Here is an 18,541-nt window from a genome sequence, read left to right as displayed (position 1 = left end):
TGAGCTGTATCCCCAGCCCTTTACTTTCCATATTTTTTATTAGTGCATTATCGTTGTACGTAACGGTGAGTTAGATGCTCTTTAAGTCCTTGGCACAGCTTGAGAATGGGACTTGAGGCTTCCGGGAATGACAGATGCTGCAGCACTGGGCTGATGAGGAAACTGCTCCAGTTGCTGCTGCTGAGGACTCATTACTAGTACAATTTGTACTGTTGCCACCTCTACACCAGGAACCTAGTTTTGTGGGTACCATTACCACAGCTGCCACCTGAAAGAGAGCTTCTGATCCCTTTTTGGTTCAAAGCATGGCATGGGTGTATTGCTGGGTCACATTCCTGGCCCTAGCTCAGGGGAAAGTCAATATATGGCATCTTGAGTGGAGATAGGGAGACTCATCGAGGCTCATAAGGAATTCCCTGTCTATTACAAGGGGCTTAGATGCCAGGCAGCCAAACTCAATAATAGCAAAGAGTACACATCCAGTACACTACCCACAACAAAGAAAGAAACTATCAACACAGAATAAGAGAGATTGGGTAGTACCTTCTAGGCTTGTTACAGCTCTTTTTATGCACTAAGAGGCCTTCTGGTAAAGAATGCCAGTTGCCCACCCAATATTCTCCACATCTCCCTTAGCATTAGAGCTCTTTGCTATTAAGGGTCTTCGTGTACCCAGGCTCCATTACAGCAGTAAAGGATGGTTAATGAGATATCAGCACAAGTCATTGGATGGAGCTTCTGGGAAAACACTTTTTGGGGGCAGGGTACTGGGGATCAAACCCACATCCCCAGTTCCCCAGTCCTTTTTTTTTTTTTTTTAATCTTTTATTTTGAGACAAGTTCTGGCTACATTGCTGATGGTCTTGCTAAATTGCTGAGGCTGGCTCAAATTGCAATCTGCCTGCCTCAGCCTCCTGTGTCACTGGGATTATAAGCATGTACACTGCATCAGCTGGGAAAGCACTTTGATGTTCCCTCTCATCTTTTCCTCCTTTTGCCTGTCCAGGACACAAAAGTGGAGACGAGAGAACCAGTAACCATCTTGTGATAACATATCAACTCTACTATCAGAAGCCATTTGTCAAGAGACCCAATAGAAATACGGAAAGCCTCTGAGTATCTAATGACCTGTCCTACCAGCCCAGGTCACCTAACAATGTCCTCTCTGATGGGGAAAAAAATGACCCTACTTCTTGTTCAATCCATCAAACTTATTACATTACTTTGAGTCTTACTAGCAGCTGAAAGTAATTCCTCCTATTACCAGCTGGCCTCAGAGGCTTCACAAGTGCTTCTCCTAGCAGTCCAAGAAGTCATCATCCTCAGGGGCATAGGAAAATCCCAGGAATGCACTTGAGGCCCCTGAGCTGCTAGCCATAGTATCAGGGGTGCAGCCAATAGACTTGGAGACTGCTTCTTGGGTGAACTCTGGGTCAAAGTGTTTCAAGTCAGCAGGTCCTGCCTGTCAACAGAAGCCAATGATGAGGAGAGGGCACTGGGATCAGAGCTGCCAAAGGAACCAAAAGCCCAGGAGAGGGATGCCAAGCCTCCCCTCAGTACCTCTTGGCGATCCACACTTAACTGTCACTTTCCCATGCATCTCCATTAATCATCTTATTCCACGTGGCTGATTTCTCTTACCCCCAGGCACCTTGCCTGCTCTACACCAATCCTCAGACAAGTCTGTCAGTCAACCTATATTCACTGAATGCTTGCCAGGCATTGTTTATGATACTGGAAATATGGGAGAACAAAATAGAGTGAGCCTCTGCTTATAGGAGCTTGCAGTATGTGGAGGGTAGGAGGATTGAACAAAGCATTTATATAAGTAGAACGTTCAGGGTCCCAGATGGAGGAGATAAAAGAGGGTAATATGGTAGAGAGGGACTGGGGCTGCTCTAACTATTTTGCAGGAAGAGCCATTTGAGTAATTGTAAAAATGATCACAAATTCTCCATTTACCATCCAGAGGTGGAGGTTCTCTATCTGTTAAATATGGGTTAGCCACGTGACTTGCTCATGCCAATGGAACACTGACAAATGATTCGAGTGGAGGCTTGAAAAAATGTACCTTGGGAATCAAGGTGAGAGGCTGCAGGAAGGAGAACCCAGGTGCTCTGGCAGCCTGCCAACTCCCAGACACACGAGGCAGTTCTAGATCAATTGACTGCTGACCACAGATATGAGAGAGCTCTACAGAGAACAACTGGCCTGGCCTAGATTTAAAAAACACTAGCCAACCCATGGAATATGAACAAGAAAAAATATTGTTGTTTAGGACTGGGGGTATAGCTCAGTGGTAGAGCACTTTCTTGGTATGTGTGAGGCCCTGGATTCAGTCTCCAGCACCCCATAAGAAAAGATTATTATTTGAAGACACCTACTTTGGGAGTGACTTGTTATGCAGTTAGAACTAACAAATACAGTCTTTCTGCAGAGGTGACCCAGTCAGAGAAGATAACACCCTCTGATGTTATGAAGTAAACAGGTGAGCAAGTGGAGGGGTCTGCAGATCTACTTTCACGTATAAGTCTTGGGCTCTGCAAACAAACATGCCATAACTTCCAACTTCTCAAAAAGGTCACAGGCCATGTGCAGTGGCACATACCTATAATCCCAGCTACTTGGGAGGCTGAGGCAGGGAATCACAAGTTCAAGGGCAGCCTGGGCAAATTAGCAAGACCCTGTCTCAAAAAGGGTTGGGAGGTACTGGGGTTGTGACTCAGTGGTAAAGCGCTTGCCTTGCACATGTGAGGCACTGAGTTCAATCCTCAGCACCACATAAAAATAAATAAAGGTATTGTGCTCATCTACAACTAAAAGAAAATTTTTTTTAAAAGGATTGGGAATGTAGCTCAGTGGTAGAGTGCCCTTGGGCTCAATCCCCAGTACAAAAAAAAAAAAAAAAAAAAGAAAGAAAGAAAAGCCATAGGGTTCAGAGCTCCAAGACCAGAATGTGGATCCTAGCTCTGGCCCTTGTTAGCCTTGAAGCCCAAGACAAGCAGATATTTTCCGTTTTTCACAAATGAAGAATTTGATGCTAAAGAAAATTCTTCAAGGTCTCACGAGTGGTAGGTAGCAGAACCAGGAATCCATTTCCAGTACGTCTCACTCTGATGTCCCTGTATTGCTACATCATTTTGCATTCCTTTCTAGAATTCTGTGTGTCGTTCTCTAAGGTATATGTGTGATATCATCCTTACTGTTAAAATCCCAAGGAAAGAGTGCTGGAGGTTAGCAAAGGACTCTGGTAGAGAGCATGGCTAGCTTGTGTGAGGCCCTGGATTAAACCCCAGCACCACAAAGTTAGAAAAATCCAAAGGGGAAAAGAAAAAAAAAAAAAACTTTTCAAGTGCTGAACTGAATGTATCCTATATGACAACCATTGTTAAGAATCTGGTGCTCGAAGACACATTCATGAACAGGTACCAAAGAGAAAATGTAAATAATGAACTAACATTGGCTGTATTCAGTATGCAGCCTGGTAGAGAAAGTGGGACCCTGTGCTGCATAGGTGATGTATAGAACCTCCCTCATCCACCTCAAACACAGCTCCTTTCAGTCATGGGACCACCATAAATTACATTTAAACGCTCGACACCTCCACTGTGGATCAAAGAAACATGTTTAAAACACTAAGAGATGCCATTTTTTATCAGATTTGCAAAGTGAAAAAGAGTTAAGAACAGCATGCTGCAGAGGGTGAGGAAGATGAAAACCCACCAGAAGACAGAACAGGAGGAAGAAGATAGTTCTCCCTTGTGCGTGGTGAATAGGCAAGTGCAAACCAAGGGCCTGGAAACGGTGGTGGTCTTTGACTGCGCAGTTACCCTTCTGAAACCCACCTTCAGAAAATAACCAGAATTCTGGGCAAAGATACATACTTAGAAGATGTTCATCAGCACATTATGAAAGAAAAAAATGATGTTATAGTTTGGATGTACAGTGTCCCTCAAAAGCTCTCATGTGAGACAATACAAGAAGGTTCCAAGAATAAATGATTGGGTTACCAGAACCTTAACCCAGTCAGTGACTTCATCACATGATGGGATCAATTGAATAGTAACTGAAGGCTGGTAGGGTGTGGCTGGAGGAGGTGGGGCATTGGGGGCGAGGCTTGGGGGATGCACTTGGATCTGGCAAGTGGTGTCTCCCTGCTTTCAGATCATCATGTGAGCTGCTTCCCTCCACTACACTCTTCTGCCATATGATGCTCTGCCTCACCTTGAGCCCCAAGGAATGGAGCCTGCTGTCTGTGGATTGAGACCTCTGAAACCACAATTCCCCAAATAAACTTTTCCTCCTCTAAAGTTGTTCTGGTTGGGTCTTTTAGTCACAGCAGTGAAAAGCTGACTAAAATGAATGGTAATGGCCTAAAGTTCACCATGTGGAGCACAGCTGAGTAAGTTCCTCCCTCACCCCGCCACCCCTTGGATTTTTAAAAAATATTTATTTAGTTGTAAATGAATAAACAGTATCTTTATTTACTTTTATGTGGTGCTGAGGATTGAACTCAGTGCCTCACACATGCTAAGCAAGTGCTCTACCACTGAGCCACAACTTCAGCCCCAAGTAAGTCTGGTTATTAACATAGGATGGAAATATTATGCAGCCATTAAAAATGATGTTTATATAAAGTTTTATATTATGTGGAAAAAAATAATAGCATAGCCTATAAGCAATAAAAAGGGAAAAGATATACACACACTTGTATATAGTCAGGCCTCTACATTCATGGGAATCCTTAGCCATGGATTTAAACAACTGAAGATTAAAAATATTTTGGGGGAAAAACTATTGGTACTGAATATGTACAGACTTATTTCCTAAATAATATAGCATAACAAATATTTTCATAGAAATTACATTGTAAGAGAAATTATAAGTAATCTAGAGATGAATTAAAGTACATAAGAGGCCATGCATAGGTCATATGTAAATACTATGCTATTTAAATAAGGAACTTGAGCATCCCACAGGGGCAACTGTGAGTAGAGAGAGAGACAGACCAATACATATACACACACACACACAAAAAATGTGTGATTTAACTATGTGGGAAAAACACACACACACACACACACACACACACAAAGGCTGGAAGTCCCTGAGTGGTGAGATACAAAGCATTTCCTCCCTGCTATTTTGAATTTCTCTGCTCTCCATACTTTCCACAAGAAATATAGGCCGTTTTTATTATCAGGGAAATGTCTAAAGACATCTCCATAGGGTGTGGCTCTGCCTGGGTATGCAGTGTGACACAGACAGCTTACAAACTGGAAAGGGCCCTGCCATGAGGGTTATTGGTCCTGAAGATGCAGCAGTGTGGCTTCTGCCTCAGAGCTGAGCTTGCAGACCGGACTTGGAAGTGCCTGAAAGGGTTCTGCCTCTAATTTTAGCATGTGACTCGGATAAATCATTGAACCTTTTGGACACTCAATGTCTCCGTTGGCATAAAGAGAGTTGGGTAATTGCAGTGGCTAGGGAGGCTGAGGCAGGAGGATCACAAGTTTCAGACCAGCCTCTGCAATTTGGTGAGGCCCTAAGCAACTTAGCAAGACCCTGCCTTAAAATATAAAAATAAAAAGACTAGGGATGTGGTAAATTACCTCTGGGATCAATCCCTGGTACCAAATGAAAGAGAGAGGGAAGGAGGGAGGGAGTTGGGGGGCAGATACTCTCCAAACTGACCAGTGCTGGGAATCCAAAATCTAGAATACTGTGACCTCTTACCACATTTGGGTTGAAGGGCGGAGTCAGCCTCTTGTGGTACAAGTCATCCCAGTTTATGGGACTGAAGAATACATGGTTCTTTATCTCCAGCTGCAAAACGAAGGTTCTGATCAGAAATAGCTCTCCCCTCCCCCACCCCCACACCCTCCCAACTCTATAGCAACTGGCTTTTAACTGCACAGTCCTTGAAGTTCTGGCTGGTTTCCTGGGTGTTCTGCAGCCTGGCTGTGGCCTCGCCCCGCCCCCCCATCATCCAAAACCCCCCATTAAAGTACATCCGCAACTGGATACCTCTCTAAATACTTACACCATTCTAGGGTCTGAATGGAATGTCAAGGAATGAGAACTGGTTCCGGGAGGTGGGGGGGGGTGAGAAAGTGAGCAGGGAGTTGGGGATCCACCCCTGATGCATCAGTACATCTTGAGACTTCCCAGAATGCAATCCAGAGGAAGGTTTGAGAAATAAAGCCCCAAGAAAAGCCACAAATTCCCAGAGACCCAGAAGTGAGGACTCAGCCCTAGGCATGCTTCACCACCTCTTTCCTTATCAAAATCAACACTGGGCCAATGTGGTGGCACACGCCTGTAATCCCCAGAGACTGGGGAGGTTGAGGCAGGAAGATCACAAGTTCCAGGCCAGCCTCAGCAAGTTAGTGAGACCCTCAGCAATGTAGCAAGTCCCTGTCTCAAAATAAAATGTAATAAGGACTAGGGGAGGAGCTCACTAGTAAAGTACCCCGGGTTCAATCCCCAGCAGCAAAAAGAAAAAGATCAAACAGAAAACACATTGGCACCAACTTTCCTCCCAGCAGGATCCGTATTCTAACGCTGTTTCTCAAAGAATGATTCTCCAGTCCCCTGTATCAGGACTGCCCTCTGAGCTAGTTAAAAAGCCAGACTCAAAATCTCCAGAAGAATACCCAAGAAATTAGTAATTTGTGCTTCCTCTAAACTGAGGTAGGTACTAGGTAGACAGAAGGACTTTTTCTGGATACCATTTTGTAGATTTTGAGTTTTAATCTGTGTGAATGAATAATTTATCTTAAAAATTACACAGAAATTTGAAGATGCAAACTTCCCCTTGGGAATTTCTGGGCAAAGAAGCTTCCAGTTCTTTAAGCGGGGCAAGGAAAGGTAGGCAAATGCCCCAGAAGTTACACTTCACTGGCTCTGGCACATCGAGCTTTGGTGTGAACACTTGGAAGCCTTTTCCTCCCATTATTGTCCACCTGTGCATATCATTTCCTTCCTTACATTTGTGATAATTACATATAATCTTTGCTTTTATTTTTGTTTTGTTGTCAGCCTCCTTTACACCCCCCCCCACTTAATAAGGGCAGAGACCTAGACTGTTAAATTTTTAGCACCTAGCTCAATGTCTGGCACGTAGTAGGTGCTCAGTAAACATTGGTTTACTAAAGGAACTGGATTAAAGAAAGTAGACAGCTGGTAGCTGTAGTGAATTTCCAATGGAGGTGTTAGCAGGCTGATTTTAGAGGGGAGCAGGAAGCGTGGTGATGTACCACTGAGCTGCCTCTTCAGGGAGTTGAGAGCCCCCAAAGAGGCCTATGCTGTAGCTGGCAGGTCACCTACAAAGTCTGCCTTGGAGCCCAGCCTCTGCCTCTGGTCTTTGTGGAGAAGGCCTTGCAGGAGGTCGCAGGCAGCCACTGTCCGGCCTCCAGGAATCTGTAGTGGCTGGTGCAGAATGTTCTCATACATCTGGGACACGTCTTGGCTGTAGAAGGGTGGCTGGTAAGAGAGGGAGAAGCTGGAGATCACCCATGTGAACGTGGAAATGGGTCTCAGGGAACCAGAGCAACCAGGTTGCCAGGAGGACCCATGGCGTCCTGTGCAATGGCCCACATGGCAGATGTGGAAAGACAGGACCTCTAGGCACCCATCACAGGCGACAGTCAGGGCTGCTGAGAAGGTCACAAAGCTCTTCCCACCTGTGAGAGGTTCATGGACCTCCCAGGGGCATCTCCCATCCCAGCTCTGCTAATCCAGCTATGCACCAAGCTTACACCTGGACCTTCATCACTTCCTGCCAGCTCACAACCATCCTCTGAGGCTCTGGTTTTTCGGATGAGAAGACAAAGTTCAGAGCAATAAACCACATAGCTAGGAAGACAGTGAGGCCCCAAACCCTACTCGGGGTCCACTTCTCTTCCTTGCCGCTCTTCCTCCTGTTCCTCTCCCAGCTGGTCTTTCTCCTGACCCCCACAGCTTCCTGCTTGACCATGCTGTGCTGGTGAACCCCCCGCTCCACACAGGTGGAGACCTACCCAGGCAGTTAAGCTGGGTTCACAGTCTTTCCAGAAGGACTGTGACCTCTTTGGCCTCAGTTTCACACTTAGTAAAATAAGAACAACTCTGTGCTCTATAGTACCAGGCTCCCAGACTGTATCGACGTGGCCAAGGTAAGTTGGTGTGTAATAAACTGTAAAGTGCTGAACTAACATTATTGAAAAAAATAGATTGAATCTTTATATTCACTTTGGCATCACCGTTTTTCATCTGGGGTGAGAGATGGTTCATTTAGTTCCCTGAACACAGCTTGAGCAAGCCCATGAAGGAGAGACTCCCCCTCAGCTCTCCCCAGAGACACATGTCCTCTGTATACAGGGGCTCCCCACTCACCAGGCCATGCAGCATCTCGTAGAGGACTGCTCCTAAGCACCACCAGTCCACCGCCCGATCGTAAGGCTCCTTACGAAGCACTTCAGGAGCCAAGTACTGTTGGGGAAACACACTTATTTAAAAGATGTTCATGATGTGGGGAAAAAGGAACCCTTTTACACTGTTGGTAGGATTGTAAAGTAGTCCAACCACTATGGGAATCAGTGTGGAAACACCTCAGAAGACTAGGCATGGAACCACCATATGAGCCAGCTACACCACTCCTCCATATTTAGCCTTTAGTATTAAAGTCAGGGCTGGGGATATAGCTCAGTTGGTAGAGTGCCTTCATTGCATGCACAAGGCCCTGGGTTCAATCCCCAGCACCACAAAGAAAAAAAAAAAAAAGAATTAAAGTCAGCATACTGCCAGACACAGTGGCACATACCTATCTGTAATCCCAGCACTCTGGAGGCTGAGGCAGGAGGATTGCAAGTTCCAGGCCAGCCTCAGCAACTTAATGAGGCCCTAAGCAACTTAAAATAAAAAGGACTGGGATGTAATTCAGTAGTAAAGCACCCCTGGGTTCAATCCCCAGTACCAAAAGTAAATAAATAAATAAATAAATAAATAAATAAATAAATAAATACTGTATGCTGTAGAGATCCATGCATACCCATGCTTATAGCAGCACAATTCACAATAGCCAAACTGTGGAACCAGCTTGGGTGCCCATCAACAGAGGAATGAATAAAGAAAATGTGATATGTATATATGCAATAGAGTCTTATTCAGTCATAAATAAAATGAAATTATGTCATTTGCAATAAAATGGATAGAGCTTGAGACCATCATGTTAAATGAAATAATTCCTACTCAGAAGGTCAGGGTTGCATATTTTCTCTCATATGTGGAAACTAAAGAGGAAAAAGGAAAAGAAAGGTGGCAGGTGATCCCATGAAGAGCAAAGGGATATCAGTAGAATAGGGGGAAGGGACCGGGAAGTGGGAGAAAGGAAGGAAGGGGAAGTGCTGGGTTCGATGTTGGCCAAATTATATTGTTATACTGTGTGCCTATGCTAATTAACAACAAATCTCATCATTACAGACAACTAAAATGCACCAAAAAAATGTAGATAAGAAAAGATGCCCAGCCTCAGTGTCTCCATCTGTAAGCAAAGCACTTAAAGGAGAAGGTGAGCAGAAGGTGGAGCTTGCTGTGATATTCACGGGGTGTGCCCATGTTCATGTGGCATCCATTCACCAAAGGCCTGGGTAGTGCAGGGACCTGTGCCATGTGCTGGGGACAGAGAGATCAAGCAAGACTGCCCTGCACAGCTGCATAGCTGTGCACCGCATGGCAGTTTTACCAGCCAAAGATGTGGACAGGGGCTGCAATCCTGGCCATGGTCTACTCACCAAGCCATAACACTAGTTCAGAAGTTTATCTGGCAACTTTATTTTTGCTTCAGGGGTGCCTTTTCTACTTAGCCGGCCCAGAGCAGGTGCCTTCTAATTTGCACAGAGGTATTTAATGAGCTATTGGTGTCCCAGGGAGTACTCAAGGGGTGGGGAGAATAATGGACAAAGTCTAAGCCATGTTGCACACACTTGGACTGGAAACCTGAGTGGCAGAGAAGAGGTCAGGAAAGAGGTGGCACTTCGGAGTGCTTGCCATGCATCTGTGCCTGGCATAAAGAGAGAATCCAGGCTGTACCTTCTACTAAACCCCAGAGCTTGGTGACCTCTTAACCTGGGATCTATGCTAATGATGAGAGTGATCTCAGCATCATGCCAAGCTACCCTGAGAGACTGTGTGGGTCAGCAGAAGGGCAGAGAGTCACACAGACCTGAGACCTCCTTGGTGTGGTCTCAGATGGGTCATTTAACCTCTCAGAACTTTGTTTTCCTCATCCATAAAAGGGGATGCAGAGGGCTGGGGTTGTGGCTCAGTGGTAGAGCACTTGCCTAGCATGCATGAGGCACTGGGTTCAATCCCCAGCACCACATAAAAAATGGGGAAAAAAAAAGGTATTGTGACCATATACAATTAAAAATATATTGAAAAAAAAGGGGGGGGATGCAGAATCCCTCCTGGTGGCAGGTTTAAGGCTACCTACAGGCCCTTGAACAATGGGAGCAACAGTGGTTACTCTTGTCTGTACTCTCTGAAACCACAATGGTGGCGGAGTTGTGGAAGAAGGGATGTGTTGGGGCCATATGTCTCCTACAGGAATCAGGGTTCCACATCCCCCAGCAGTGACCAGCTGCCAGCTCCCGGCCATGTCCAGGGACTGGATGGCTTAGCTATCAAGCTTTGGAGGGCAAGCGTTATTCAGGGAACACTTTCCATGCACAAACATAAACAATAGCTCCTGCTCAGAGAGGGCATCTGTGCCAGACCAAGGAGGTTCACCTGAGATTTGAGGCCCAGGTTTCCAAGCAAATGGGGTAGACCAGAGCAGCTCAAGTCTTGGCCCACTTCAGGTCAGGAGGAGCTGCCCAGCTTTGCAGCCTCAGTCCTGATGCCTGTCCAAGCCACTGGGGTCTCCTTCAAGTCCAAGGTCCAAAGTCCCAGGTCCAAGGTCCAAAGTCCAAGGTCCAAGACTGGTGGAAGTTCAAGGAAAGTTCTCAACCCCACAGCTGCAGGGAGACCTGGGCCTCCTGTGTGTGGAGAGGTGGGTGAAATTACTGCTGCAACCCACAACTTTTAACCCTCCAGGCTCTCATTGGCCGGAGATGGAGGTGGATCTGCGTCTGACTCTTGTGAGCCTTGATCTTAACTCTTAGGCCAGGCCACCTGTGGCACGTGGACTTTGCCCCATGAAGCAGGGCCGTTCAGTACAGCAGCCGCTAGCCATGTGTGGCTACTGGACAGTTGAAATGTGGCTAATCCAAATCAGATGTGTGACAATGTAAAACAAATGCTTGATCTCAAAGCCTTAGAAACATGAACTGTTCAATAATTTTTATATTTATTGTATGTTGAAATGAGGATATTTGGGATATAGTAGGTTAAATAAAATATAGTTAAAATTAATTTCAATGTTCCTGGGGATTTTTTGTTGGTGGGGCTTTGTTTTGTTTGTACTAGGGATTTAACCCAGGGTCACTTTACCACTGAGCTACTTCCCCACTACTTTTTATTTATTTATTTTTAATTTTGAGACAGGATCTCATTAATTTTGCTTAGGACTTCGCTAAGTTGCTGAGGCTGGCCTCAAACTTGAAATCCTTCTGCCTCAGCCTTCTGAGTCACTGGGATTACAGGTATGTACCACCATGCCAGGCTTATTTTTGTTTTTGAGATGGGGCCGCACTATGTTGCCCAGGCTGGGCTTGAACTTGTGACCACCCAGCCTCAGCCTCCCAAGTAGCAGGGATCACAGACACACACTATTGTGCTTGGGGCTCACCTGTTTCTTTTTATTTTGTTTTATTTTTGCAGTGCTGGAATTGATCCCAGGGCCTCACACATGTTGGTCAAGGACTATACCACTGAGCTTCACCCTCAGCCTTGTCATTTGACTTTTTAAGTGTAGCTGCAGGGAAGTTTTAAATTGTGTACGTGGTTTGAATTTTATTTCCTTTGGAGAGCACTGCCACAGAGCGGCACCAGAGCTGGCTGGGGCCTATTCCAGCATCTCTCACGACACAGAGGAGGAAACCAAGGCTCTGCACACATCTGGCTGGGGGGGAGGGGAGCCTGGGGGGATGGCAGGAGCCCCTCAGCTGTAACTTGATGGCTCTACTCAGGAGCTGTGGCCTTGGCCATTCATGGCCTGCCCTCTCCTAGGACATGCACACTTACCTCGGGGGTGCCACAGAATGTGGATGTGGTGTCCTCGGGCTCCACACCTTCCTTACAAAGGCCGAAGTCTGTCAGCACCACGTGTCCCTGAGGATGAGGGATGGGAGGGTGGTCTAAGCTGAGGGAGGTCCGGGCCTAACCCCAAAGCCCAGATGCCACCGAGCAGGCCGTGGCTGTGGGTCTGAGGCCCAGACACAGGCTGGAGGCTCCACTCTGACCCAGGGCTTGGAGAGTACCATGGGCACAGGGGGGGACATGGCATTCTACTGTCTTCCTAGTTCATCGTGGACTCAGCCCCAGACCCACGACAATGAAAGCTCCAGGGTGTCCTGGCTGGACAGCAGCCCCGTGAGAGGGACCTGTGACAGCTGGGTGGGAGGGTGGAGTGGGTGGGTACTGCGACTGCCCAGATCTCCCCGGCTGAAGCTGCCACCCCCACAGCTGGGACCTGCCTCTTCCCCCCAGAGACATTCATATCCAGTGATAGGTTGAGGCAGGGCACTAAAGTCCAGCCTCTGGGCTTCGACAATCCTTACGATCCATCCCAGCCTGGGTCCCCATCCCTCTGAAATCAGCTGAGGCCTTGCTTGCAGCCACCATGCAGGTGAGCTTTTCCTCTGCCCAGTCCTGTCTTCTTCACCCCTTAAACCTGTATCTCCCCATGAACCTTCTGGCAGACTGCCCTCCTGATCCAAGACAAGGAAGGACCATAAAATCCACCAGCCCTCCTGTCTCACAGACCTTGTGTACACATGTGTACACACACACATGCACACATAGTGTATATATATACACGTGTACATATGTGTGGGCACCCATGCACATGCGTACAGAGGTGCACCCTCTCCCCGTGTGCATGCATGTGCAATACACACACAGAGACACACAGAGTGCTCACATGTGCACGCGCACACACACACACACACCAACCTCGCAATCCAAGAGAATGTTCTCCGGTTTTAGGTCCCTGCAGAAAATAAGAGAAAATAGCCTGGAGGAGTCTTGGCTATATAATGACAGAGTTGGGGACCCTGGGTCCTGGCAGGAGGACTATTCACACAGGCTCCCAGGGTGTAGAGGGAAAGCCCAGGGAGGCTGGGCACTTGGCTCCAGGGAGGAGGACACCCAGCCCTTGTCCTCTGGGATCTCATTGGAGTTTAGAGGTCCATATACCCCCTGGCTGTTGGGACAGGAAGGGCCTGGGCCTGGCTCTGAGCCACAGACCGTCCTCACCTGTAAATGATGTTGAGGGAGTGCAGGTAGCCGATGGCGCTGGCCACCTCAGCAGTATAGAATCTGGCCCGGGGCTCCAGGAACCTACGCTCCCGCTGCAGGTGGAAGAAGAGCTGAGGAGAAGGAGGTGTGTGAGGGGGATCCTGGTTCCACTTCTAGGGCACAGTCACCCCACCTGAGCTGCAGGCCAGTTCCTTCCCACAGGGTAGTCACCATGTCCAAAGTGACCATGGAAGGAGAGATTTCCCAGCATTGATTAAGCACAGGCTCCAAGTTGGGCCCTTCACATCTTATCTCATTTAATCCTCATGACAACAGCCAAGGTACCCATGTGATGCCAGTTTCACGTAAGAGGAAAACGGGAGGAGTCAGAACAGTTAGGGGACTTGCTCAAGGTCATGTAGCTCATAATTGGCAGAGCTGGAATTTGAAACTGGGTGGTTTAAAGATGTGCCTTTCCTCCAACCCAAGCAATACAATGATTATAGCGGTCACACTGAGGCCAGGTTACACCTCCCCGTCGACCAAAGCTAGATCTATTTTATTGGTATGCAAAGGCCTTTACTTAGGGATGCAGGATAAAAACTCCCCTCTTGGCTTGGTGATGAGGATCGACCCAAAGTCATTCAGTCACAGGTTCAATCTGGGGTCATGGAGGCAAGTCCCACGAAATCTTGCCAACTTGCCCAGTGAAACAGAGTAAAGTCCAAGAGGGAGCCCAGCTTATGCCCGGCCATGCTCCTGGGTCACCAGTTGGCTCCCTCCATTTATGATGGTGACAAGCTACCTCCTATCCTGTGGCCTGTGGTATCAAAGGGAGAGTTGGAAACCTTGACCACAGAGCACCTCTTAGCATTGACCTTTCCCAGGTCGACGGAAGGGAGTCTAAGGGCAGCTTTGTGAGAGAAAGACAAGAAAGCAGCATGGCTGGGAGTCAGATCTACGTTCATATCCTGGCGCGGGCTGGGTGGCCTTGAGCAAGTGATCGGCCTCCCTGGGCCTCAGTTTCTTCAGCTACAAAATGGGTCTGTTGTAAGGATGAGGTGAGACCATTCTTGGCACACAGTGGGCGTGTGGGTGGATGCCTTCCAGCCAACAGCTGGCCCCTCACCTCTCCTCCATTGACATAGTCGAGTACAAAGTAGAGCTTCTCAGGCGTCTGGAAAGAATAGCGCAGGCCCACGAGGAAGGGGTGCCGCACATTCTTCAGCAGCACATTGCGTTCCGCCATGATGTGGCTCTGCTGTGGGGTCAGACGGGTCCATGTCACAGCTCGCCAGGCCTCTCTTACCTCACTGGCACAGCCAGCATGGCCTTGCTATTGGGGTTGTCCTGCCTAGGACTTTCTTAAGCCCTTGCTCAAACACCCTCAAAGGCTCCTAGTGCCCTTCAAGCCAAGCCCAGCCTCCTTGCCTAGTATTCAGGCTTCATTCCCACCTATTACACCTATTGGTATAGTAACTTCAACCCCTGAATCAGCAATTCCTGACCCACTCCAGCCAACAGGGAGGCTGAGGCAGGAGGATCACAAGGTCAAGGCCAGTCTCAGCAACTTAGTGAGGCCCTAAGCAACTTAGCAAGACCCTGTCTCAAAATAAAAAATTAAAAGGGCTGGGATTGTGGCTCAATGGTGAGCACCTCTGGGTTCGATCCTCATCACCAAAAACAAACAAAAAAATGTTGCTCCCGGGGTGGAAAGCAAACTATATGTGAGACCTTCATAAATGAGTTTCAGGGAAAAATCCTTAAGGAAAAAAAAAGCCACTTGCTATCCATAGTCACATCTTTGCTCTTGCTATTTTCCCTCCCTGGACAGCCATCCTTTTTTTAGACTACCAGAATGCTACTGACAAGGCCAACTCAATACTTCTTTTTCCAGAAGACCTCCCCTTGAACCCCCACGACATCCTTGTGTGCATTAATCACTCTTCTCCCTGAGTCTCCTAACTGGATACTCAATCCTCTCTCTCTGTTCTCCTAATGGGGTTGGGTGTTAAAGGGACTCAAGTCGGCTGAGGTATCTAGAAATCCAGGCTGGCCATGACTTGAAGGGCCTTTGGAGAATATAAGGTGTGGCCCCACATAAAGTGTGAGCCCATGGGGCTGGGGATGTGGCTCAAGCGGTAGCGCGCTCGCCTGGCATGCGTGTGGTACGGGTTCGATCCTCAGCACCACATACAAACAAAGATGTTGTGTCCGCCAAAAACTAAAATAAATAAATAAATAAATATTAAAAAAAGCAAAGTGTGAGCCCAGAGAGGGCAGAAAAGGTATCTGTCATGGAGCCCTGTGTTTCCATGGGAAGTCAGAGGCTTGGGCTGGTTCTCCTAAAAGCCCTATAGATGCATAGCCTCACCTGCCTTTCTGGAGAATGGCCATAATCCTGGACACCAGCTGGACCCCCTATTGTAACCACCTCAGCACAAATGTTCTTGGACCCCTCGGAGGTGGAAGCCATCTTTGGAAGCTACTCGGGAGGTCAAGAGGCAGGAGAAGAAAAGCCTGCCCGAGCTCCGGTACCTCTTTATTCTTTAAGATGGATTTTTTCTGCAGCACCTTCACTGCGTAGAACATCCCGTCGGACTTGCGCTTGGCTAGTAGGACCTGAGCAGAAGCAGGAATACAAGCCCTCTGGGTGACTCTGGACGTCCCCAGGGTGACGCCTCCAGCCCTCACCCTACTTGCATTCTGCAGTATGCAAGCTCTCTCTCTGCTCATGCAAGTGGCAGGCAGGGGTGCAGGAGACCTCCCACCCCCATCTCCCCACTCACCTTCCCATAGTTCCCCTTGCCAATGACTTTGAGGAAGTCGAAGTCTGTGGGCCTGGCACTGGGGACAAGGGAAGAACACGATCGGCATTTGCAAGCTCAGGAAATCTAGTTCCTAAGGGCAAACCCAGGCTTCTTTTTAACTTTGGAGCCACGCCTCCTTGCCCCTGAGAACATCCTGTCCTCCCTGCCAAGAGAGGCTTGCAAGACTCACCCTTCACCCCACGGAGCTCATGGTCTAGTTAACAACAGGCAGGGAGAGAAAGCAGGCACCCTGCAGAGAAGGCAGGCATCTGGCCCCCAGCCCAGGAAGGGCATGAAGTTGGGGAGCTGCTAACAGGGCAAGTCCTGGGGGCTTTCCAGATGGAAGGTTCAATATGGGCAAAGGCTGGAGAACTAGCAGAAGACAATGCTGAGGGAGGCCCTGGGCCCTGATGGCAGAGGGTCTTCAACACCAGACCAGAGAGTTTGGATTGCATTCCCAAGACATGAGGAGCCAGCTCTGAGGGGAGCCAGGCAGGAAAGCCACCTGAGAGAGCAGAACTCACTTTGGGTTGGCCGAAGGTCCCAGGTTGATGTTCCCATTGGCTCTGGAGGGCTGAAGACATTTAAAGGAAGAGGTGGTTAAGATTGGCCAACCTCCTCCCTTTCCCCAGCCCTGGCTCTGGCCCCTTCTCCAACATCGCTACCAGCCTCCCTCCCTCCATCTCTCCCTCCATCCTTTCTTCAGTTCCCTTCTACCATTCTACTCACCTATGTACCTCCCTGTCCACCCCAGCCAGATAGCCACCATTCCACCTGCTTTTCACAAGAACCTTGGGCAGGTGCTGGCTATTGTGTGCTAATGTCAGGGTGAGAAAAGGAGGCCAAAGAGCTGTGGTCAAGGTCTTACAGGCAACAGGCGGGGACTTGAACCCCCGTCTTCTCTATCAACGCCGTAATTCCTCCACCTCATACACTTTTTGAAGCCCTTGCCCCAATCTCTCCTCAGTTCACTCTGCAAATGGCCCACCCCCATGAGCTCACGATGACCCTGTCACCTCCCAGTCCTGGTCTAGGACAGCCCATAGGGCTGGCTGGTGTCTCTACAGATTCCCTGAGCCTGGGGAGGAAGTGAGCTTCCCAGTGCTGGGCGGGAGGCCAGGAATACTCACCTGTGGGCTAGGCATCCCGTCAGGGCTAGAGGCCATTCTGAGGCTGTGATCGGGTGGGCTCTGGGGCACAGGGAGGGACAGGTGTGAGAGAGGCCCCATCCCAAGCATCAGGCCTAGCTGCCTTCTCCCTCCTCCCAACCCTGAACCCCTGCCACAGCCTGAGTGGCTCCTTTCCCGGACTCCAGCAGCCCCTACCTGGAGACGGCAAGAAGTGACATCCCCAGGCCCAGCCTTTCTCACCAACACCTCAGAAGGGGTAGGGGTGGACAGAGTGGCCCCTTCCAGGCTGGGTCTTTTCAAAGGTCAGGGACAGCTAGAGCAGCAAGACCCCTGCTAGTCATGGCAGCTCCGGAAATCCAGGAGGGCCAGGGCTGCAAGTAGGCCCCACGTTTAAATCTTTCCCCCACCTGGATTCTGTGGATAGTTCCAGACTGGGCTCTATACTGACTATTACCGCCTTGCCACAAGGACTTCTGCCCAGTGCCCAGGAACAGCAGTTGCCCTGGGGACCTTGGACTGAATCCATGGAGAGGTGCAAGACTGGCCAGTCAGTTGATTTGAGATCAGGCCATGGATGGAGTGACCAGCAGTGTCCTCCCCACCCTTACACTGCAGCACGGAAGAAGCCAGCACATTCAGACCCAGCTCAGGGTGCTCGGACCCCACAGCCCCTGCACCTCCTACCTGGACGGTCAAGGCTTAGAGCCAAGCTCTCTCCTGAGAGCCCAGTTGTTCCTGGGGGTTGTTGGAAATTGTGCATTCCAAGACCATAGCTTTGGCCTGCTGAGGGGCCTGGGCCGCAGCCTGGTCTCTCTGAGTAGAAACCACCCATCTGTATAAGAGAGACCCTGGAGAGTGACCATAGGGAGGGACTCTTCCTGCCAGGCTGCTCTGAGAAGCCCATCCTGTCATGCCCCGAGAGAGGGAGCTGCAGAACAGGGAGTACAGCGACTTCAGCCCACACCCAGGGCCGAGTTCCCCAGGACAGCCCAGGACGGGGCCACACCTTCCCTGCTCCCCCTGGTGGCTCCTTTGCCAGCCCATGGCCTCCCTGGCCCCACATACCTGTGCAGCTGAGGAGAGGCCTCCGGGAGAAGCAGCGGCTGGAGCCGAGGACCGCAGTGGACAAGAGAGCCCACACTGTTCTCCCAACAAGGGCCGATGTGTCAGTGCCTGGTGCCGACCGGGCCCAGCAGGGAGCTCAGAACTCCCAGCAGCAGTGAA

The 18,541-nt window shown here is 49.0% G+C and overlaps 1 protein-coding gene and 1 non-coding gene across 2 annotated transcripts; one reads left to right on the top strand and one right to left on the bottom strand.

The window, feature by feature from the left end:
- Window positions 1–1,297: 1,297 nt before the first annotated feature.
- On the bottom strand, window positions 1,298–17,386 carry Sgk2 (serum/glucocorticoid regulated kinase 2). Its single transcript, XM_026383252.2, has 12 exons — window positions 17,318–17,386; window positions 16,712–16,761; window positions 16,167–16,224; window positions 15,916–15,999; window positions 14,507–14,638; window positions 13,396–13,508; window positions 13,093–13,129; window positions 12,163–12,249; window positions 8,374–8,469; window positions 7,327–7,482; window positions 5,734–5,823; window positions 1,298–1,462 (listed from the first exon to the last, which is right to left on the bottom strand). Exons 1-12 carry the CDS (start codon window positions 17,351–17,353, stop codon window positions 1,298–1,300), a joined length of 1,104 nt encoding a protein of 367 aa, XP_026239037.1. The 5' UTR covers window positions 17,354–17,386.
- On the top strand, window positions 10,289–10,361 carry Trnaa-agc (transfer RNA alanine (anticodon AGC)). The gene has a single exon. It is a non-coding gene; the product is annotated as a tRNA-Ala (tRNA).
- Window positions 17,387–18,541: the final 1,155 nt, after the last annotated feature.

Source organism: Urocitellus parryii, chromosome 6, assembly GCF_045843805.1.
Source record: "Urocitellus parryii isolate mUroPar1 chromosome 6, mUroPar1.hap1, whole genome shotgun sequence".
NCBI lineage: Eukaryota > Metazoa > Chordata > Mammalia > Rodentia > Sciuridae > Urocitellus > Urocitellus parryii.
This window is presented reverse-complemented; position numbering and strand designations above follow the sequence as displayed.

Coding starts and splice junctions, on each gene's coding strand:
- Sgk2 (XM_026383252.2), bottom strand. CDS start 17,353: ATGGCCTCTAGCCCTGACGGGATGCCTAGCCCACAG. Junction 13,130..13,395: donor TCCCTCAACATCATTTACAG/GTGAGGACGGTC, acceptor TATTTTCTGCAG/GGACCTAAAACCGGAGAACA. Junction 8,470..12,162: donor CATTCTGTGGCACCCCCGAG/GTAAGTGTGCAT, acceptor TTTCCCCAACAG/TACTTGGCTCCTGAAGTGCT.